This window comes from Orcinus orca, chromosome 11 (genome assembly GCF_937001465.1).
Source record: "Orcinus orca chromosome 11, mOrcOrc1.1, whole genome shotgun sequence".
NCBI lineage: Eukaryota > Metazoa > Chordata > Mammalia > Artiodactyla > Delphinidae > Orcinus > Orcinus orca.
Window position 1 is genome coordinate 66,931,092 of NC_064569.1, and position 24,173 is coordinate 66,955,264.

Here is a 24,173-nt window from a genome sequence, read left to right on the forward strand (position 1 = left end):
AATGGCTTATCCCTAAAGAGAGACTCTAATGGAGGGATTATAGGTTAAGTGGGAAATGTGTGCCAAAGACATTTGGGTAAGCCAATTAACCTGATGGTTTTTCTCAGTTAATTATCATTGAGTGAACAGAGTTTAGTGCCCAGAGTGAGTGAACTACTTTTAGATGCAAGTGATAATTCCCTATATACTTAAAACAATGTAGAATTTTTCTAAAAGGTGAGTGCAGCTTATCAATACCAGTCATTTCTAGTTAGAATTCAGTTCATCAAATATATATTGAATGCCTACTATGTGCAAGGCTCCAAAAGATAAATAAGATACTGTTCTGTGTCTTAGGAGCTAACAGTGCATTGGGGAGATAAAGCAAGTCCTAACAAGCTGAATCGGACCTGAAGACCATTGCAGAGCTTGATGTGTAGCCACATTGCTCTCCATCCCATGAAGGACAATAGTCCAAGACAGAGTAATGCCAGTGATTCCTGCCACTCCATCCCTCAAACTTCACTCCAGCCAAACCAATCTATTGCATTTTCAGGTCCCAAGCTCACCACCTTCTTCTCTCCTGCCTCATGGTCCTTGAAAATATTGCCCATCAGTCTGGCAACATCCTAGCTCCGTTACTCTTTTGCTTAACCCCTTCTGTGTATGTAGACATGCTTTCCTCCAGGAAGCTCTTGACCCGCCGACTGTGGGAAGTCTGTTCTGTTCTCCCAAGGCAATCAGGATTTCGTGTTAGAGAGGTATTTATTATACTGCAGTGAAATTGCCTCTACACATCTTTGCCTCTTCTACTAGGCTGTTTCTCGAAGTCAGTGCATCTGTTTTACTCACCATTCTATCTGCAGTGCCCTTTATAGTGTCTAGCCCATCACGGAATGAATGAATAAATGAGTGAGTGAATAATTTTCTTAAGACAGAATCAATCCATTTTGTTGAGTTGTGATTTTCAATAGGGTAGAGAAGAGGGACTGTTAAAATGCCCTGATTTCAATGCATATATTTCCTCCTACTCCTTCTGAAATGTCTTCCACATCTCATCCCATGTAAGATCCCTGATGATAGTAGTAAGAAGTCGATGGTATTTTTTCTTTTTGCGTTACGCGGGCCTCTCACTGTTGTGGCCTCTCCCGTTGCGGAGCACAGGCTCCGGACGCACAGGCTCAGCGGCCATGGCTCACGGGCCCAGCCACTCCGCGGCACGTGGGATCCTCCCGGACCGGGGCACGAACCCATGTCCCCTGCCCCGGCAGGCGGCCTCTCAACCACTGCGCCACCAGGGAAGCCCGAAGACAGTGTTATTAATGGGAATGTGTCAATGCGCAATGTTAAAATCGAGCCGATTTGCAACAATAACTAGGAGAGATTTTAGGGGAGATTGGGGCATCACAAACGAGCATTGGCAGTTGAAGTGTATCTGGACAGATGTAAACTGGTCAAAGAACAGCAATCCAGGCAGAGGAAGGAAAAAAATGATCTGAGCGAAGGCCTAGAAGCTGGGAAGTTCGGTTGACATTAGGATGCATATAGAGGAGTAATGGGAGATTGGCCTAGAAGTCATAATGGGGTTGGCTGTGAATGCTGGGCTGGGAAGGGTGTTTATTTTGGTAAGAAATAGGATGTGATGAGGGATTCTTGTGAAGCAGAGTGATGGTGTTAGGGTTATACTTCAGGAGTTATATTTCAGGAAGTTTCTCTATCCACAGCATGTATAATAGATCAAAAGGGGAATGAAAGCAGGCAGGGATGACTAGTTCAGTTTTACAAATATTTGTTATGTGCCTCATATGTATTGGGCATTGAAGAAAATATACTCTTTCCATGGGGGGACTTTGAGCCTAATGAAAGAAACAGAATAATAAACAGGCGCTTTTAGTAAGCCTGCTAAGCAATGGGGGTAGGAAATGATGGAAGCCTGAATGGGGGCGGGGGAAGGAGAAAAGAGAAGTTAGAGGTGAATTTAAGGGACACTTGCGAGTTGGATTTTTCTCTGAGATCCTGACTGGCGTCAACATATCCTTAACCAATTTAAAAGTAGATGTAGGAGCAAAGAGAGAAGGACCCCTCATGCACAACCGTGGTGTCAGTGGTGGAAGAATGATGGTGCTTAATGAGGGGCTTGTATGAAAAAGGAGGTAGTGTGTAAGGAAAATTATTTGGATTCAGTCTTATTCAGCTGAAGATACTGAAAGGGCAACTAACAATATTGCTTGATATTGACACAGTGCTATTTTATTTAGCAGTCTTCGGTTGCACATCTCAGAATAACAGTTCAAACTAGTGTATTGGCTTATTGGCTTATTTAGTTATTGGCTTATTTAGCGGTGTTAGCTTCAGGCACGACGGGATCCAGCTGCACTAAGAATTGCCTCTGTCTCCTTGATCTGGGTTTTTTGTGTTGGCTTCATTCTTAGGCTCTGTCTTCAGGGAATCCTTTAGTAGCCCTAGGATTTCATCTCATTCTTAAAATAAGATGTCCTTTCCCAGTGGATTGTTGGAGCTGTTTTGACTCCAACTGACCTGGCTGGCTGCCAAGTCAGTTCTTGTGGCCAGAAATGAGGATGGGGGGATATAGTACGCTAACTGGCCAAATCAAACGATAACCTTTCATCAGGAGGTGGGGATGACAGCTTCACTCTACGCACATGGACTGAGGGTGGGTGTGGCCTGTTCTCAGAAGGAAGAACAGGACACTGTTAACTAAGAAGAAGGGGTCTGGAAAAACCAGTCCATGACACCAGGCTAAGTAATTTTTCAAACATTTTAAGTTAACATTGCCTCATTTGATCTTCAACACAACAGTCTGTGAGAAGCGTTGTTATCTACCAACTGTAGGTAAAGAAGCTGTGCTTTAGAGAGGTTAACTGGCCAAAGGTAAGACTGGTGTTAGTAGAGGAACCGGGATTGCATCATTCAGGTATGGCTGTCACCTGGGGCAGTACAAGTGTAGACTTGTGAGCAACACGCAGGCTGGAGGCGTTGATGGAGAAAGCATCTCTTGAGTTGCAGGTGTCAAAGATGATGACCACAGAGGTGGAAAGTGTAGAGAGAGGGGAGGTCAGGAGACAGAACCGAGAGAAACATCCACATTTGGGAGAAAAATCTGAAAGAGATGCTAGCCAAGGAGAGTTGGAAAGAAGTCAAAAAAGATAGGAGGGGAATGGGAAGAGTAATGTGTTAAAAGACCCCAGGTACGACTTCATAAATGTTTATTATTTTGTGCTGAGAGTGTCATAAAAGCTTAAAGGAATTTTAAGTGAAATAGGACCATGGTACATAGATTTTTGAAGGCTATATATATATGAAGAACGAGTACTGATTTTGCATTGATGGCTAGCACTAGTTGTTTGGTGTTAATGGTGATAATACTAATAATGACAGCAGCTATCATGTGTTACATATATTACATATAACAATGTGCTTTTTGCTTACTAACTCATTTCCTCCTCAAAATGGTCCTATAAGGCAAGTACAGTTATTGTCCTTATTTTGCAGATGAAAAAACTGAGGTACAGAGAGATGGAGTAACTCCGGTCCAGTTGGCTCCAGACTCAGTGTTCTTAACCACTGCATTTCACTGCCCTTTCTGGGCATAGATTGGCGTGCTTGGGTAGCACTGAAGCAGGGCAGGTTAACAAAGGCCATGCTCTTTCTTCTTTCTCCTGTGGAACAAATTTCAACCCATCACCTAAAAGAAAAAAAAAATTTTTTTAAATATAGAGTTTGGCCTTTACTTACTTTTTAGTAGAACAATTTGAAAGTACTTGGGAAGAGCGTGCCATTTGATGTTTGGAGAATCTAAGCATCATTCCTCCTCTGAAGGACTGATGGCCATCATTTTTGTGGGTGCTCATGACTGAAAAGGTCAACGGACAGGAAAAACAGTACTGAGAGAAACCCACACAAGGACAGTTGGGATGGCAGTGTCATATCATTCATCCGTTTTACGTTTTACAATAGCGTTGGCCTTTGTCAACATTTTTTAAAGGAAAAATCATAATGCAGCAAAAAGCCACAAATGAACAAAACTGAAAACAGATTAAGACCTCCTTGAAAGCTTGAGAGACTGGATCTTTTTGCTTCAAAAGACAGTCTCTTGGGCCTGTGTTCTCTGGAGAATTCTGCCTACAATTGTTTCTTTTCCACACCTGCTGCTTCAATGTTCTTCACCTTTCCTGGAGTGGAAAATTTCCCAATTCCTTAGTGTCTTTCTGAATTTTCAATACCCACTCACAGAGGTAACATTAGAAATTATATCAGCATGACATTTTGTTTTGAGTTAAGCCTTTTCATTGACTGAGAAGTAGCAGGTTTCCCTCTTTCAGTTTTGGACTTGCATAAGAAAACGCAAATAGATGAGTATCTATTATGTTGAGTGTTGAGCGACTACCTTTACTTCTCATTTTGCTGGCAGATTATCCAGAATCCATTAAATCCCTTTTGGTGTGTATCTTTCTTAATATGATGTGAAGGATGCGTAATGCATCCCTTATCACTGACTTGCATGTGTGACATGACTTATGTACTAAAGCCCAGTGCAATTTAGTCTTATTTCTTGTTCTTTTGCCGTAACATTTATTGAGTAAATAAAAACCTGGCTAATAATAAGATAATGTCCATCAGAGAATTTTATCAGACTGAAGTCTCCCTTAGTGCAGTATATTTTGAACATGGGTGGGATGTTCCTTTGCTCTTCTATTATTTTATTGACACTGTTTGCCTTTAATTCTTTTCTACAGTGTAAATTTAGGGCTGTGCCGCATCAAAGGTTTTTCTCACAATGAAATTATGAGATTTGTTAGTTTTGTTCTTTGTTTTGAAATTCTTGTTTCACGAGAGTTAAACGCATAGTATATCTTGTTGTTGCTGCAGATTACTAGATTTATTGCTACGGATATAAGAAATTCTGGCAGCTTTGAACAGATTTTTAAACGTGTGCTTCTTTTTTTTTTTTCCTTTCCCTCAAAAAGTCTTTACAGAGTTAGTTATGGAGCTGAACTAATAGCATGTAGAAAACCTGGTTTAGGGAACATGCGTCTCCATTCTGTAAGGATCTGCCACTGAAAGGGTGAAGTATTGTCCTAAACAAAATGTGCTTTTCAGCTTTTCTCGCTAAATTAGCCAAGCCTTATCCCACAGTGCTTTGCTGTTGAACTTTCTGCTGCCCTGACTTTGATAGTATGAACGTTTCTGCATTGATATTAGAGAAATGCACATCAATATCTAAGTTAATGTTCAGTGGAGGCCAGTTGGCTTTTCATTCTCAATGGCTTGAAATCAGCTCTAACAACACTGGCAGTTTGGCAGTTTTTCATATTTCTTTAAAATTTTAATTATAACCCATCAAGTCTTAAGCAATTACTTCTGGGGTAGACTCTTGATGAATGTCATAACAGGGTGTTTTAGTTTAATGGATCCAGACTAACATCTGTTTCTAATATTTTAAAAGCCAATTTATATGGAAATTCATTTATACACAGTCAATACACGGAGCCTTGTAAAAATCAAAATCAAAATGGAAAATCAAACCACTGTGATATAGTAGGTCTTCTGTTAACAAAGGATTTCACTGATGAGTAGATTCAGCTGTGCTAACACCCAAACTATTGCAGCTTAAACAAGATAGCAATTTCTTTCTCATACTCAGGTAGTTTGCCAAGGGCTGGTATGGTCTACCATGCCAGGGACTCAGTTTCCTTCAGTCTTATTGCTCTGTTGGCATGACTTCTATTCCTAAGGACACCTTATGAGTCATGATGGCTGCTGGAACTCCAGCTATTACATCTGTGCTCCAGCAGGAAGGGGGTAGGGGTAGGAGAGGGAAGGATACTAAGCTTTTTCCTTTTAAGGATACTTTTTTCTAGTAGTGCATAGCACTCTGCTTATATTCCACTGACCAAATATTAGTCAGTGGCCAAATACTAGTCACAGGACCATATTTAGCAGCAAGGGAAGATAGGAAATGATAATTTTTTGTCCAGAAGACATGTACCCAGCTAAAAACTAAAGTATGGGAAAAAGGAGAACATAGACACTGGAGAACTGTCTATAACATTGAGTACTTTTTAAAACCTGATTTTGACAGACTTTCTGCCTTTTATTGAGCATCTAGAAAAGTCAGCTCGTTTTCATAAGTAGATAATATATACAGAAGGACTAGCATAGTGTTTGGCAGAGTAGATAACCAACTACTATTAATGTATGTTGATGTCTGTTTTCATTCCAGCCCCCAGATGCACCTAATTTCAGAGGTCGTGGGTCGAACTGAATTTTTGTAGATTAGAATACAGTCTTTGTAGAATAATAATAGCAGCAGCTCACAGGGCCAAGGTGTTCTTTGCACTAGGTCTCCAGAACACTCATGTATCTGCAAAGCAGTGTTCTTTGCTTTTTTACACAGTAGATAAATGAACAATTACAAGGGTTAGAAATGTGGAAGCTTGGGCTCCTCCCCAGACCTACTGAATTAGAACCTTTACATGCCTGATAATGAGATCCCCAGGTGATCTGCATGTATGGGAAGCATTGCTCTGGGCACAGATGTTCTACCTAAAATTTATTTCTGCTGGGGGCGGGGCGGCTAGTCCTTGCTGTAAGCGTATCCCCTGCACCAGTATCACCTGAGACTTTCTAGCCAACACGCGGGCAATTGTTTGGCAACTGCTTTGTTGAACCTTAAGAGTTAAGCCTTTAACTCTGCATTTATTCTTCAAAGGTATTTGCATTCAAACAAGGAGGAAAGCTTTTGAGGGAGAGAAATACAACCTTAATTGCGGATCCAGTAAGCCATTAAGGGGAGGATCTGAATTCAATCCACTTGTAAAGCCGGCTCCAAGGCTCGTTTGCATTAATCACGTATACCTGGAATCCCAGCATAAAGCCACGTGATGACGAAGCCACGTGATGACAAGGCTACAAAGGAAGGCAGTGTTTTAGCAGTATGGTTTAGCAGTGTATTTCCTTCTTTCTTTCTGTGTTTTACATTAGATTTCTGTTTCGACATTTTATTTTTTAGCCGTGCTATCAAGACTAATCAGGACCTTCTCCCAGAAACCCCATGGACCCACATTTTCTACAATGATTTTTGGGGGACGCTGCTAACCCACAGCGGCAGCCACAAGTCCTACCGGCCACTCTGCACTCTTTCCTTCCGCCTGAACCATGCCATCGGAGGGCTGAATCCCTGGAGCTACCATCTTGTCAACGTGCTCCTGCATGCGGCGGTCACGGGTCTCTTCACGAGCTTCTCCAAGATCCTGCTTGGGGATGGATACTGGACCTTCATGGCTGGCTTGATGTTCGCCTCTCACCCCATCCACACGGAGGCGGTGGCAGGAATCGTGGGCCGGGCCGATGTGGGGGCCAGTCTCTTCTTCCTCCTCTCCTTGCTCTGCTACATGAAACACTGTTCTACAAGGGGCGCCTCGGCCAGGACCTGGGGCTGGTTCCTGGGGACAGGACTGTGCGCCGGATGCAGCATGCTGTGGAAGGAACAAGGAGTGACGGTCCTGGCAGTTTCAGCCATTTATGACGTCTTTGTCTTTCACAGGCTGAAAATGAAACAGATCTTACCCACCATTTACAAAGTAAGTGATTGTTGGTGCTTGAGCATTGGATTACTGAGTCCTCTCCTTGCTTGGTCCCTTTTCCCCATTTAAAAAGCAAATGTGTTCCTCTTCAAAGAGAATTTAAAGTAAGTTACTTTTTGATCTTCGGGAGGTGGAAGTGTCCTCTCTGACCTTTCCCTACTAACTGGGTGTCAGTCACGGATGATTTTATTTCTCAGGTTTCTTATTTTCATGATTTCCAAGGGGCTAGAAGGACAATTCTGCCTTGTAGAGAATATGCATCTTTATTATTTATTTAGTTTTACTCCTAGATTTCAGCCCAAATTCCCTGTAATCCAGTAAATTGCCTCTAAAATGTGTTTGAAAAAAATAACACAGCTGATCATAGAGCTAGATGCTCGACTCTGTCAAGAGGAAATCCTCTGCTATTTGTTAATATTACTTTTCCTGAGCTGACTTTGGAAAACAACCCTCTCTGCAGTGCACTGGGAACTCACATTCTTAAATCATGAGTCATATTCACCTTTCCCTGATGTAGTGTATAAGAACCAAAGAGTCAAAACAGAAAGTGGTTATTGTGAGTTTTGCCCTGAGTCCAATTAAGACCTTTGCTTCAGGGCTTAATATGTGTTCTTCTGTATTCCCTTAGTGGTTGCAAAATGCAATGTCGTCTGAAGGTCACGGAAGCACTTTCGGATCCCACGTACTTAAAGAGAACTGAGCAGTTTTCTGCTGGTGTGTTTGGGTGGACCAGCACCTCTTGAGAAACTGCCTCCTTCCCATCTCCCCATCCTCCCTCTCTGGCAATAAACTCACCCTTGCTTTAACTTAAGTATAAAGGCGGAATTTTGCCAGTGTTTGCAGACCTCAGCCATTTTCTAAATCATGGACCACAGCCAGCTCCTCCATCCTTTTGGACACTCTTAAGCAAGGAATTACGGTTTAGGATACTGACCCTGAGAAAGCTGTCAAGTTTTCTAGTTTTTACCACTTTTTTCTCTCAGTTCTTAATTTTACTTAAAATTCAGTTGGGAAGAAATTGAAATAAAGAACAAAATTGAGGGAAATGGAAACATTTATTTATTTTATTTTTAAAATATATTTTTAATTTTTGGCTGCGTTGGGTCTTCGTTGCTGTGCGCAGGCTTTCTCTAGTTGCGGCGAGCGGCGGCTACTCTTCGTTGTGGTACATGGGCTTCTCATTGTGGTGGCTTCTCTCTGTTGGGGCGTATGGGCTCTAGGCGCGCGGGCTTCAGTAGTTGTGGCACGCGGGCTGAGTAGTTGTGTCTCGCTGGCTCTAGAGCGCAGACTTAGTAGCTGTGGCACACGGGCTTAGTTGCTCCTCGGCATGTGGGATCTTCCCAGACCAGGGCTCAAACCCGTGTCTCCTGCATCGGCAGGTGGATTCTTAACCACTGCACCACCAGGGAAGTCCTCGGAAACATTTATTTTTAAATGACTTTTTTTTTCTTTTACATAGGAGGCAGAGTAATTACTGCTGTGCCTCTGCTCTGCAGGGAACTCCAGTATCAAGTGCTTAATGAAGTTCTTTTGTGATTTCGGTTAAATGCTGAAACTTTAAAAGGGAACTCTGGTTAGAGTTTGATGCTTTGCAAACAACATATGGTTTGAAAGTCAAGCTTTTAATTTCAAATCAATTTTAATTAGTCTCTCAAGGAAATTTAGGGAAAATAATCTTTTTCTTTCCTTTGAAAACCATGCCATCAACAATAGACAGTTTTCTTGTTTTACTGGAAATACAAATAGAGTAAGTGTAAGTCATGGTCCTTGTCCTATGCAGGGTGAGAACTATTTGGGGATGCAGACTGGGTGTTTTAAGACGTTGTGTTGATAGCCTGTGAAACACTGTGGTTTCTCCTACAGAATTTTCATGTTACCATCTCATGAATTAGGAAATTACCTTGGTATGTCAATTCAGGACTTGCTTTTAGGACCTTTGAAGTTCTCTTCTGAGAAATTTTCAGGTCTATAAGCCTGTTTTCAAGGATTAAGTTGCTGATTGATCTCCTTACTATAAATATGTCCCATGCAGTATTTGGGACATACTTATAAGAGAAGACTATCCTTTGTTCATCTGAAATTAAAATATAACTGGGCATCTCGTATTTTACTTGGCAGCCTTACTCATGCAACTGCTGCTTCAGAAAACGAGCCGTGCCACTAGTGCAGGGGAGAAGAACTGTTCTCTCCATCGAAGTTCTTTGGCTGGCCTAATAATCAAATGGCCGTAAGACAGATTAACAGGAGAAAAACAGATTTAGTTTTGTACCTACAGGACCCCCTCAGAGACAGGAGAAGCTCCTCAACAGTTAGGCAGTTGAGGTTTCTATGCCATCCTGAGCTAAGGAAAAGGGGGGAGGGGTCTGGAACTTCAGAGGAAGGAAGACGATTCACAGGAAGACAGGACGAGCAAATGTTTGCCACGCCAGGCCAAAGAGTCTTCCTTATGTAAAAAAGTTATCTTTGGTAATAACTCTCTTCCTGGCACAGGCTAACTAAATCCTTTCAGGCATTTAAGAGGGAAGTAAAAACTTCTTCTTGAGTCTGTTGGGCCTTAATTGTCTTTCGCTCCGTATAATCCACATGCCAAAGTGGCACATTCTGTGGCAGCCTGCCCCGAACCCCATCACTGTGAAGGAATTCGTAAGAGTAGAGAGTGTGAAGTCCCCCGCACTATGGGAAAGGACTTAATGGCTTTGAATGTTCAGTGTCTTGAGAAGTTTTCAGATGGAAACTTGCCCAGGCTGCCTGGCAGCCACTGCTTGCGGGCGAGGGAAGTGGTCAGGGCAGCAAAACCCTTCATCTGATAGCTGCTATCTCAATTTAGCAGTGAGCTTAATGAGGACATTGGGATAACAGACTTTACAGATCCATAAGGAACCTTGAGACCATCTATGCCAGTCCCCTTGTTTCCAGCTGAGGTGTAGAGAACCAGAGATGTGAAAGTCACCCAGAAAATGGTGGAATCACTAGGACTAGAAGACATATTTGTAACTGTCTAGTGATCTTACACTGTGAAGGTGTGAAGATGAATAAAGAAAGTAGTCAGATGACTCCACAGTAGAAAAGAAAATAATAGGCATTGTATCTTAACGTGCACTGGCTGAGTCACTTTGCACTAGTTCAATGACCTGTTTCTTCATGTAGAAATCGAGATAATTAATGTTCTTTCCTAGAGATGTTAGGAAGATTATGTGAAACTGTAGAGTGTTCGTTGTGAACTGGGTGCCCCATATTTGGAAGTCACTTAAGGCACATTAGTTGAAGGGAAAGAAGAAATATCAGTGGAAATGTGATTCTTTATCTCAAGAAAGAGAAGGCCAAAGGATACATTTCTACTAGTCTTTAAACACGCAGTGGTTTGAAAGCACATGAATTAGGAGTCAACTAAAGCTGAAGCATGAATATTTAAGCAAAAACTTTCATTTAGAATTTCATGACTATGGGGCTTATAAACACTGGCATAGATTACATATGGAAGTTATAGAAAAATTCCATGTTCTGTCTGTAAAATAAATAGATCTCTCTGCCTGGGGTGAGTTAGAAGAGACTCTGAAGGAAGTGGATTAAAAGACGTTTCAACCTTAAACGAATAATCGTCTTAAATGTCTTACTAATTAACTCTGCATCGGAGTTATCATAGTTGGCCACATGAAATAAACTTCCCTGCCTTATTAAAACATAACTTATATATAAACAGAAAAATCCAGTGCACAAATGTTTACCTCTATTAGGCAAACTAGAGAACCGGCCAGATACTCAAAACTCTAAAGATGGTGGTCCTACAAGCTGGAAGTTATTAAAACCAGAGGAGCAAGGCTCTCCATTTTTATAGTTTTGTCCGTAATGTTTTTCTCATAGCAGTCACACTCAGCTTCTCCCTTCACATTTCATCGGAAACGTCAGAAGTTAGAGGCCTTATCAGATCCAGGCCCCAAAGTCAAATGCACACCAGGACCAGGCAGAAGGGCCTGTGGTGAACTAGAGGTTATGCTCTCGCACTCGTACTTCTCTCCATCCCATTATTGCGATAAGAAAATACAGGTTTCAGTTTCTTAGAGGTTAATATTTTTCTAAGACAGACATCTGTATTTTCTATGACATCTCCTGTTATTTATTATTGCTTACTAATTTAAGAACAAATATGCCCTGTTTGGACCAGACGATATCCTTGGGATGACTGAATCTGGCCAGAAGTCTTGGCTGCCGTGTTTTGACTTATAAGGTTCATGCAAGGGATACCCGTGTCCATATGACATGTACATTTTTTGTAGTTCTGCAAAAGAAATACGAAAGTTTTTTCTTCGATGAAGTGTTTGAAAAACAGTAGGTACCCAGAAAATCATAGATATTTTATTTAGTATTTGGTAACCATGTATAGTGTTTATATCTGCCAGGCACTGTTCTGAATATGTCAAAAATATTAACACATTTAACTTATTTAGTAAATGCCTATCAAGAGAGTAATATGACTTATGAAATAATGTGGTTGAATATAATATGAAATAAGATAGTTTTCAATAGTTAGGAAGATTTCTAAGAAAACAATATAAAATCTTCAGGAATGTGTATGAACAAAATTAGAGTTCCTAAGTATTTTTTTGAAAACTGTTAAATGTTCTAGATCTTCACTTCAGCATCTATTTAATATGTTTCCTACATTATTCTTGGCATCTAGTGCACCATTTGGCACATAGTAGGAACCTAGTAAATTATTGAATTCGTCCTTGTTTAAGATTGACTTTTGAAAAGGATGTGCCTGCAATGGTGAAGTGAAATCCTATACTCTCCCCTTTCTACAGTGAGGATTTCATTACTGGTTAGTGAGTTCTGGAAGGTAGGATTGGAAGAAATGCATGTCAGAAAAATGTTGAAAAATGAGTTTTCTTGACCTCTCACCAAATGATTATTTTAGCCTTTCTTAGATGATTTTCACTTACTTTTTTTTTTTTTTTTTGCGGTACGCGGGCCTTTCACTGTTGTGGCCTCTCCCACTGCGGAGCACAGGCTCCGGATGCACAGGCTCAGCGGCCATGGCTCACGGGCCCAGCCGCTCCGCGCGGCATGTGGGATCCTCCCAGACCGGGGCACGAACCCGTGTCCCCTGCATCGGCAGGCGGACTCTCAACCACTGCGCCACCAGGGAAGCCCCTTCACTTACTTTTTGACAGCATAAAACTAAGTAAGGGGAGTGGGGAACCCTTGAAATACACACTAGCCTTGCAAATAAATGCTAGACTTTTATCTGCCCACAAAATATTTTACAAGTCTCCCATGACCCCAGGAGGTACATGGGTAATAAAATCAGTAAAGGCAACATTTTTCTTACTTACCCAACATCAGTCATTTCTTGCCTAGTGGCCATTTTCTGTGCTTATTTAACATCTGTTAACTGTTTTAATGTGGAAACATCTTTTTCTCCCCCCCTTTATTAGCCTCATAATCACTTACTCAGTTACAGGTGGGGAAAAAAATTTAAAAAGGAAGGAAGTCTGAAAGCGGGTGTAACAATTCTAACTATAGCCCAAAATAATTTGGAAAAATGAAGCCCTTTGAGTTTGATCTTTTTAAAGACTGTCTCTAAAGATGGCTGCATTAATTTTGCTGTAGTTGCTTCCAAGATGTGCATTATCCGGACAGCCTCCTTCAAATAAAATCTTGCTGCTGTATTTCATGTAAACAAGATAAAGAGACTATATTATTAGAGAGGGAAACGGGAGGCATTGCCACTTTCAAAAAACAAGTCATCTCTGTCTAGAAATAACTTTATTTTAATGCGAAGCAGGATGTGTTTGATGGAGGTTGCCTTTGTTGAACAAGTTTACCTTTATCTTGGGTATTATGTAAGCTGGGCTCTACAGCCGGGTGCAGTGATCAGACCCACACTAACAAACAGTCCCATATTTCCAAACCATTTACAGGGTTTATCTTGAGAATGGTTTCCGAGGGTTAGGGCTTATGTTCTGTTGAAGGTTTGGGTTTGTCGCTGTCGGAACACTGAAGACATTAAACGTAGTGCTTCTATATATCAGACTATTTTGTGTGACTCCCCATGTACAGAAGAGCCAGCGCATAGCCTGCAGGTATTTGCACATTGAATCCACATGTGTTTTTTTAATTTGATTAGCTGCTCGGATGACATTGGTGGAATCTGTTATCATTTATGTCCCTGTCCCTTTTCTTTCTAGACCAGGTTGTGGTTTTACGTAAGATGTGACCCTCATATCCATTGCCTTGAATGAAATAGGATATATTTGCCCTTTCTGATTGTCTTTAATCACCATCTGTGCCACTCCAAGTAGTGTTCCTGCTTTCTGAGGATTGTCTTTTCCCCCATTTGCCTTACACTTGACTTTGTGAGAATCCAGATATAGCAAGATACTCCGATTCTGATCACAGTATTTCCTCGCATTATTGAAACTGGAGGACTGTTTGTCATGCAGCTGCAAATGAATCTGGATTTCCTTCAAGTAAACTTGTTGTAGCATTTAATATTCATGACCTGTAGTTCTTTAAAACTTTGAACTGCTGCGAAGACCGCTAACCAGATAACACCACAAATAAAGTCGAGGTTCAGAAATATTTTCCAATTCAAAAAGCCAAAGGTTAATAGGGTATTTTATTCCTGCAGGTTGGCTTCCTCGCTCAGCTGACTTAAGATGATTCTGTATTCTATTTGTGGTTTAGGTTCCAATTATTTAAATTTGGGAAGCTGATTACCCTTGCAGGTTTCTGTAATGCTTGCATTAGAGTGTTAATACCTGGGACAGTGTTCTATTCACAAATTATGATTGTTTTTTTAAAGATTCGTCTTTGTGCAAGGCATGGTGTTAGGTGATGTGGGGAATCAAAGATGAATCGAAAAAATTCTGCCCTGAAGGACGTTTGAGAGTAGTAGGAAGTGGAGAATAGTGCCTGCCAGTATAGAACTGAAATTCAAGCTGAAGAGTGGTGAGGGCTGGAGGGGAGGCCCTGGGAGCATTAGGGCGGCTTAGAGGAAGGGGAGGTGACTTTCAGCTGAAGTGCCTTCAGCAGCAAAGGTGTGGGAGGAGGACCCCGAAGGATTCTTGGGATATGGGCATTTATAATTGGACAGACGAGGAAGAGTGAAGAGCGGAGCCTGAGCATTACACAGAGGGACGCTCAGAGGAAGTTACTGAGGAGCACTGAGCAGTCCTTTTGTTAGATACCCAGAGCACCAGGACCTGGAGAGGAAAATGAATCAGGAAAGGTAGATTGAGACAGCTACTGTGTCTAACGACGTCGGGGCCCTTTAAGATGGGTTGTGACCCCGACAATGATGGGAAGTGATGCCTGGCTTTCAAATGTGCTAGCCCCTTGGACCGGTCCATGGGAGAAGCCCAAGAATGTATAGGCCAGCTCTTCTTGCCTCTTGGAGAACTTTCTTTTCTGTTCTTCCCCTAAACCTTGGGGAGAGAAGGTCCCTTGGGTGATGAGATTAACGACCAGACTCAGGAGTAGAAGTTGCATCTCATTCAGTGAGTGTGTCTCCTATCAGTGTTTATTTCGTTCTTTAGCATTTAGAAGAAAAGCAGTTATTTTCTGAAGGCTAATATTGTCGTACTTTTTTCTCTGTAATATTTGGCATATTATTATATACTCCTAATGAGAAAAACAGGGAGTCCTTAAGGGCTCTTTCCTATGTCCGTTCTTCCAGTATTCCTGAGACGTGTTCAGATATTACTGTGAATGGCCACAAATACAAATCCCTCTTTGTTTTGTACTCTTTCACAAAGGAAGACAGAAAAAAAAATTTTTACAGGACGGAATAAAACACCCTATCAGCACTAAATTTCAACCAGTTAACTGAGTACACTGTCAGTGAAAATGACACGCAAATTGGACCTTGTGATGAATAAATAATGAGTCTCATTGAAATCATCTCTGCTGTTCTCATAACACTGTCTGGGATGCATATTACATCACTTGGCTCAATTTTCGATAACCTGCTGCCTCAGAGGAATCCAATTGACTGAGGGGATCTCATGACTATCAGGTTACTCATATTCAGCTGGGTTCTGTCAATTTCACAGAAAATGATGTGGTTTGCACAAATTTGAAATCCATTGTCATTGCCTAGAAGTCAGATTCCCGTCGTAAATGCCTGGAACAATGGAAATGCTAATTTAGTTTTGATTTCTCAAATGAAACTTAAGCTATAGAAAGCCTGATTTCCGGAGTACATTAGAGATTCCTTAAAAGGTGTGAGCAGGGTGGGAGGTGGGTTGGATAAAACTGAATATTAAATCAAATTCTTTGATCATTAGAATATCTGTGATATGTGATACTGTGGTAAAGGTTGCATAGTGTGATGTTTTATTTTTTATATCCAGTTTCATACCTATTGATCACAGTATTCCTTTCTTCAAAAAGGAAAATAAGAAATCAAAAGGGAAGAACAGCACTTTCTGATACAAAAGTCTGCAGTGATTTGGTGCTAGGAAGGTCGATGTGCCCTTGCTCTCAGGGTTTGTCTTTACAGCTCTGCAGCACCCAGATGGCTCCTGTATGCTCTGTTGGTCTGATTACAACTCTTGCATCAAGTGAAATAGCATGAATTCAGAATTTAATACATGTTTTCTCGGTAATTATGGCCTTGATTAGTGAAGTCAGTGTTCATGTTCCAGAGGACACTTTCTTTCTTTCTCCACATGTTTGTTCATTTCACTTCAGGAAATCAAATAAAATGCAAAGATCATAATGCTTCTCTCTGGTATAATAGGGGAATCTGCAATACCTGACTTTGGGTATGTGGTTGTCGTTTTGCTTATAATTAATATAAGATTCAAAGAAAACAGCAGGGACAATATGAGAAAAATGAAGGACATGTAAAAACAAATAAATGACTCTTAGCTTTTAGTATATGAAGAAATGGAAGATATATCTAGAATTTCCGTTAATGTATTGCTGAAGATAACTACATACCAAGTACATTTAATAGTCTTTGATTATATGCAACATCATTTGTGACTGCTTAAAAATAATTAAATTTTATGTATTTAAAAACAGCAAAAAAGAAAAAACCTTAATATTTTAATTTTATGAATTTTGATTCGTTATACCTGTTAGCAGTACCAACCCAACCTTTTGAGGGCATTGTCTTAGTTTTTAATATGTAAGACACTGAGTCCCTTCCCCCTATAAAAGGGTGTGTGTGTGTGTGTTTTGTGTTTTCTATCAGAATACATGTTTATGTAATGTACTCAGATTATACCAAAGTTATACATGAATGATTTGAGTGTATTTCCATAATTTTTATGAAATGGAAAGCTCCAAATTACATAGGATTATTTTTTTCTAATTTGAAGATTCAGGCAAAAATTTGCCAGTTTACGTGTTCCATCGAGTGAAGTTTCTTTCTTAAAATCTCATGAAAGGGCTTCCCTTGTGGTGCAGTGGTTGAGAGTCCGCCTGCCGATGCAGGGGACATGGGTTCGTGCCCCCGTCCGGGAAGATCCCATATGCCGCGGAGCGGCTGGACCCGTGAGCCATGGCCTCTGAGCCTGCGCTTCCGGAGCCTATGCTCCACAACGGGAGAGGCCACAACAGTGAGAGGCCCGCGTACCAAAAAAAAAAAAAAAAAAAAAAAAAATCTCATGACGTAGTGTGATAAAAAGTTAAATATATCTAATACTATAAAAGCAACTGATGTTCACTTTGAAGAACGACTTGGTGATTGGCTAGTCTTCTCATGTATAGGTGCAAGTAAGGCTATTTTGGAAAGGCTGTAGGACTGGAACATGCAGGTTTAGATTTAAATGATATGATTTTAGATAAAGTACTAAATGTATTGAACATCAGTTACAGGGTCTGTGAACTAGGAATATAATATTTGCCTTGCCAAGTTATTGCCAGACATGAATATAGTAGGTGTACACTCTTCAGCCAAGTTCCTCTCTATAGTACTATCATGATCATCAGCATTTTACTGCATTTCCACAGCATTCCAATAATAGTGAACTTTTTGTCTGTTGTTTTACAGAGCTCTCAATTAGCATAGCTCTGGCTTTTCTAGTGGGATGCAGGGTGAAATGTCAGTCAGCTTGTTTGCTATCCTCTTCACCAATGCTGACAATTTAAAGAATATTGAGAAGGAGACCTTTTTTAAGGATCATTTTTCTGAACAACACGATTTGATCATTTATCTTTTGTTTGATTGAAAATAAGTACACATACTCATTCCTTAATTTTTCTCCGTTGATAATATCTTGCCATCATCTCATACTTTTATAGCCTGATTTTCCCCCTTCAGGCTCAGGATGGTGCTGTTGCTTATATATATGAAAGTGGAGGGGAGCCGGGCCTTTTCTGGTCTGCTCCCCCCGACCTCCCTGTTTCCTGTATATTTCCTTTTGGTAAGGTTTATAGTAAGGAAGATTAGTTCAGTAGCTGCAATAGCTTGCAGCGTTCAAGTCTCATTCTTTGGAGATAGAGGAAGCAGTTATCACCTAAGGGTGAATGTGCATCTCTTTCCTCCTCCTATTCTTCCCCAGCCTGGCAGCCAATATTGTGGCAGCTGATTCCAGAATCTTTTATAAGAAACCTTTTCAGGGAAACGTTGAGGCTGCTTTTTGCTGCTGTTATTGTTGCTGTTCCACAGTTTAGTTTATTTCCCTACCTCCTAGGGAGAGCAGAGTAAGCAAAAAGTTTTATTTTTAAAGCATTCCTATTTTCTGGCTGCCAAAAATTTTACGAAATATTTCAGACGTCTTAATAACATTCAGACCAAATTATTTTTACAGAAACTTAAATCTGGTAACTTGGGCTTGCTGAGAAAAGTCTATAGGTAAAATTAGTTTTTGATTTCAGAAAATTCAGTATTTAAAAATCTGGTTTAATTGGCAGGTAATAACAGGGCTGGGTGGGGGGTGGTGACTAAAGATTAGGATTCGTTATGGGTTTCCAAACTGGGATGGTCATCAGCCTCTCCTGGGGAAACTGTTTTAAACCAGAGATTATAGCCCCAAACTGGAAGCTACTGAATAATAATATTTTGCTCTGCTTATTTTTAGTTTTTTTTGTTTTTTTTCTTTTCTTGCGGTACGCGGGCCTCTCACTGCTGTGGCCTCTCCCGTTGCGGAGCACAGGCTCCGGACACGCAGGCTCAGCGGCCATGGCTCACGGGCCCAGCCGCTCCACGGCATGTGGGATCTTCTCGGACCGGGGCACGAACCCGTGTCCCCTGCATCGGCAGGTGGACTCTCAACCACTGCGCCACCAGGGAAGCCCCATATTAATTCTTAATAAGTATTATTGAATATTGTTAATTACTAATGCTGTTAATGATTAAGAAGGATGGAGTCGGGGTGAGATACATCTAGATTTTAATCTCGGTACCATCAGTTATTACTTGTGTAAAATTGAGCAGGTGCAGAGTTCTCATGAATAAAATGGAGATTCACTCGCCTATCTCCAAATTCAGGATTAAATAAATTAAATGTGTTTATCTAATATATCTGTCAAGTAGAAGTCCTCAAATAAGTGGTAGCTATTTTTTTTTTTTTTTTTTTTTGTGGTACGTGGGCCTCTCACTGTTGTGGCTTCTCCCGTTGCGGAGCACAGGCTCCGGATGCGCAGGCTCAGCAGCTATGGCTCATGGGCCCAGCTGCTCAGCGGCATGTGGGATCTTCCCGGACCGGGGCACGAACCCGCGTCTCCTGCATCGGCAGGTGGACTCTCAACCACTGCGCCACCAGGGAAGCCCTTTAGTTTGTTTTTGAGGTGTTGAGGGGGAGCTGGTGGAGAGGTAGCAGGAAAGAAACTACTATTTATTATTTATTTATGGCCGCACCTCACGGTTTGCGGTGCACAACCTTCAGGATCTTAGTTCCCTGACCAGGGATTGAACCCAGGCCCACAGTGGTGAAAGCATCGAGTCCTAACTACTGGACCACCAGGGGATTCCCAAGAAACTCCTTTTTAAAAGTTCCTGCTGTTGTTACCAAACCCAGGTTTGTTTACTTGCCGCTCATAAGCCAGTAATTCAAGAGGCAAGTGTCAGTAGAAAGCAAAGGTGCTCTAATCAGAAAAACTGGCAATCTGGGGAGAAGGTCGACTCGTGTCCAGAGAGCAACTCTGAAGATCCTGCTCAGCCATGGCAGTTTTTATTTATTTATATTTTTAATTTAAAAAATTTTTTTTAATTAATTTATTTTTGGCTGCATTGGGTCTCCGTTGCTGCGCACAGGCTTTTCTCTAGTTGTGGCGAGCGGGGGCTACTCTTTGTTATGGTGCGTGGGCTGCTCAATGCTGTGGCTTCTCTTGTTGTGGAGCACAGGCTCTATGTGCATGGACTTCAGTAGTTGTGGCACGTGGGCTCAGTAGTTGTGGCTCACGGGCTCTAGAGTGCAGGCTCAGTAGTTGTGGTGCACGGGCTTAGTTGCTCCGCGGCATGTGGGATCTTCCCGGACCAGGGTTCGAACCCATGTCCCCTGCATTGGCAGGTGGATTCTTAACCACTGCACCACTGGGGAAGCCCAATGGCAGTTTTTAAAGGGAAAAAATGGGTGAGTGGGGGAGAATCTCAGTGAATCGTCAAGGCAGGAGGTTGGGTTCTGCATCATTCTTCATCGTGTGCAGACTGGGTGGCTGTCTCTTCAGATGTTACCTTGCACGTGTGATCTATCTGCAGGATTGCTAAGGGAGCTATTGCGGGTAGAGAGCTAGTCATTTTTTAACATATTAATTCTTCATTCTTCTTTTTAACTAGGAAAAAAATCAACAGGTTAGACAGGGCATGGTGTGCATTCAGGAGAGCATAAGTCAGGGGTTAGTTTCAATTGCTTACTGATCTCATTCCTATAATTAGATTCTTTTACTGTTAAGAGGGGAACAGAAATGGGCAAACAGGAAAAGGGCAAAAGAGCTGATTTCACTGTGATTTTGATGAATAGCTTGGTTTGGGACCCACTGGTGCACATCGAGAATCTGATACCCCATACAATATTATTAAACATTATAAGATATTCATAAAGACACAAGATTTTGTGACTGGAGAAGGATATTAGAAATTACGTATCCATATGCTACCCCATCTCTTTTCACAGAATTTGGGGCCCACAGAAATTAGTCACAGGATAAGTCAAGCATAGAGTTGGCATGGTACCTCGTCCTCCAGGTCCAGTGCGTTTACCACTGTGCACATTGCTTCCCTGTCTTTAATTTATAAAAAACTTGTTACTATGAAAATACTTTTCTATTTGCCACTTTAGACTAGAGACTTGTAATGGACTGCTATGTACCATCCCTCAAGTATGTCATTAATTAAGACTCTGCGCTTCTTATTTCACCTTAGGTTCTTTCTCTTTTGCTGTGTTAATAATTCCAGGGCACCTTTTGAAATTGAGTTGGTTTGTGTTTTGGTATTGTTTTCCTCCCCGCCAGGCCCATCTTTTTCCTATCCCTGCCCCTTCCTCCCCTACCCCCCTGAACTAGCTTCACTTAAGGGCTCAGATATTTTCCTTTTGCTATTTTAGGGCTCCAGCTTGATTTAAGCTTGCTTTCAATAGGAACACATACTTTTGTAGCTACGAGAAGCTGAACACAAAGTGACTAAAATCAGAGTGTTTTTCTTCCTGATTTGGTTAATTTCCTTTACTAACAGGATATTATGTTTGGAATAGGTTACCCCTCAATAGAGGGATCTTCTCTTTGAGGATGCTGAGTCTGAGGTTGGTCTAGAGGTGGAGAAGTAATAAGTACTGGGGCACCTCCTTTTTGACACCCTCTTCCAACTCTCCAAGGTACCATGGCTCAAACTTGGAGAAGAAAAGTTTTAGGCATTAGCAGTAGCCTCATCAGCTTGGTGTATCATCGTTCACCCTGGTGCTTGCAATTCCAGGAGTGTGGTGGACACAACTTGTGTCTTAAAGATGCTTAAAGTTTCTTCTGACCATATGATATGACTTTAGTTTCTCACTGTTGGGTGAATATTCGAATGAGTGACAACCCTAATGTCAAAAGTGAGGATGGTTCCAAAAATGAAGGTAAAATTGCCAGAAAGGAGAAAATACAGAGGTGCCAATTGAAAAATGGGCAGGCTGAGTGAGAAAAGGGCTGAATTTAAGCTGTCAAAGCAACAGCCGAAAGTTTCTGGTTCTTGGACAGGGTAATTTGTAGTCTTTGGTTCTTTTGCATTCTGCAGTATAATCTTCTCCATGGCTCTGCTGACTTCCATATTCTTTAAAGAGGAAGAGAAATACCCAATTTGAATTCATTAGCCTTCATTTGCATATACACAGAGCTGGTGGTAATTACGATAACAACCACCATTGATCAAGGCTTACCGTGGTGTGCTAGCAAAGTGTCTTCTGTGCATTTCTTTGTTCGATTCTATGAGAGTAGGTATTATTAACCTCATTTACAGATAAGGAAACTAAGGTTTATAGGAGTGAAATAATTTGCCCAAGGATTCAGAGAGTGCCTAGGGGAGAAGGGATCTCCTTCCAAAGTTTTGACACCAAAGCTCATGGTCTTTCCATTTTACTGTTTTTGTACAAGTTTGGTTAAAATGGAAGATGCAAATAGGATGATGAAAGAATCAACCGCTTTCATATTACTTGGTCTTAGGACCAAGGCTGTTTACCTGGAATAGCTTTAAATACAAATAACCTGCACTTCCACATGCAATAGCTGATTTTATGTGTGCTAGAAATACAAAGATGGATAATATATTATCCCAGTCCCTAGGAAGTATAAGACGTGTACAAATTATATGACTCTGCCTTAATGCTAATAGAATTTCATATAAAGTGCACACGTGTCTGACAAATTTATTTAGTCTGGTGAGGGAAGAGTCTTGAGTGACAGAAAAGCAGTGACATCTCAGTAGCTCTGCTCATCCAAGATTTTGTTCTGTTCTTAACTGTTTTTAGAAACATTTCATGTGGGTGCATTTAACTTGGGTTCAGAGTCAACTTCCATTTTGTTTTCTCCCTCAATACCTGTCATGTGACTAGAAGTTTGCTAGATGCTTTCTTATGTTTTCATTTTTTGAAAAATAGGTACTGAGTGTCTTCTAGGTATGAGGCACCTTTCTAGATGTCGAGGATAAAGCAGTTAAGAAAACAGACAAAATTTCTGTTCTCTTGGAATTTACATTTGTTTTCTAATTTAACTGTCACGGTGACCCTGTGGGGTCATTATTTGTACCCATTTTACAAGAGATTGAGTGAATTCCCCCGAATTGATTAGCATGCAGTGAAGCTGGACTTCAAAGACAGTGCTAACTGTAAATCCAGTGATCATTTCCAGTGCAGCACATTATCTTTCCTTTGAGTTCCTTCAAGTAAAATGTGGCCTGATTATTTAAGGTATTATATGAGTAATACTGATTGTGTGTGTGTGTGTGTGTGTGTGTGTGTGTGTGTGTGTGTGTGTGTGTGTGTAGTTGGTTTAGAAGCCTCCTTTAGAACAAGGGCTGGATACTCTTTTTCTTTTGCATCTTCCTGTCCCAGAAGAGAAATAGTCATTGAGTATTCTGAGCTTGATCATCAACATCCCATTGGCTTGCAAGGGCATAGCATGTCCGCCATGGCTTTGTCCTACACTGAACAGATTTAAAAGAGAGGCCTTGTACGTACCTCCTTTGAGGTTGGACTGGGTTAAATTTGCTTCTGAAGCTCCTTATAGCTCCTCTCCCTCCTCTGAAATGCATGGTGTTTCTCAAAAGCATGCAAAAAAGAATTATCTGGAGTCAGTTCACAGTGAAACATTTGGTTTGGCTCCGAATTTCATATTGCCGCATCACTGCTAATCAACCTTATTAACTTATTTACGCGTATAGGCGATGCATTCCTAGTGGCTTTATAAAAGAAAAGATGAGTCTGTGATACAGAGGTGGTTTTATAATTCAGGTTAAAAACTTTTTCCTGTAAATTTCATTAAAATTATAAAACAGCTTAGAATAACTAGCAATGTTGTGATGCCAACAAGTGCCTATGTGTCTTAGTGGGTCCTACCCTGCACAGGATGTCAGGTCTTGTTGGACGAGGATCGTAAAGAGTGTTTTTGGAATCTGAGCTTTCCTCTATTTCTATAAAAAAGGGCTCTAAGTTCCCTGATGCAATACCTATAACCTTTGAGGCCAGATGTAATTCTGTTTTTTTAAAAAATTATTTGGAAGTAATGGTGCATAAACTCTGTATTAGATAACACCCCCAACATGGCAGCATTTCAAAGTAAGAAACTTTTAGTATTTCTGAAGGGAAATATATGAATATTTACAATAAATGGCATAAAGACTGTAAATAGCCTCATGTCAGTTCACGTTGGGCTTTTTTTTGTATTTTTTGACAGTTTTATTGAGCTACATTTCGCATGTCATAAAATTGGTCTATTTAAAGTGTATAGTTTATGTTGGTTTTGAGTGTGTTTACCAAGTTTTTGCAACTGTCACCAAAATCTTAATTCCATATTTTGAAATTAAGAATGAGGGAGTTTGGACCTGTAGTTACTGTTTTTAAAAGATGTAGGGTTGTTGTTGTTTTCCCTTTTTTTAAAAAAAATTTTTCACGTTTAATAAGATCTGTAGAAAAAAGTTCTGACCTCAGTCCATGTAGTTGGTTA

The 24,173-nt window shown here is 40.8% G+C and overlaps 1 protein-coding gene across 4 annotated transcripts in view; it reads left to right on the plus strand.

Moving 5' to 3' along the window:
- TMTC2 (transmembrane O-mannosyltransferase targeting cadherins 2) overlaps positions 1 to 24,173 on the plus strand; it is a 420,660-nt gene that overhangs the window by 148,114 nt on the left and 248,373 nt on the right. For all 4 annotated transcript variants that reach the window (XR_007469965.1, XM_049693957.1, XM_033407136.2 and 1 more), the window contains one exon: positions 7,013 to 7,583. Coding sequence is in view for 3 of the 4 variants with exons in the window: in XM_049693957.1 (XP_049549914.1) it covers positions 7,013 to 7,583 (571 nt within the window). In the remaining variant the exon portion in view is untranslated. The remainder of the gene's footprint in view (positions 1 to 7,012; positions 7,584 to 24,173) is intronic.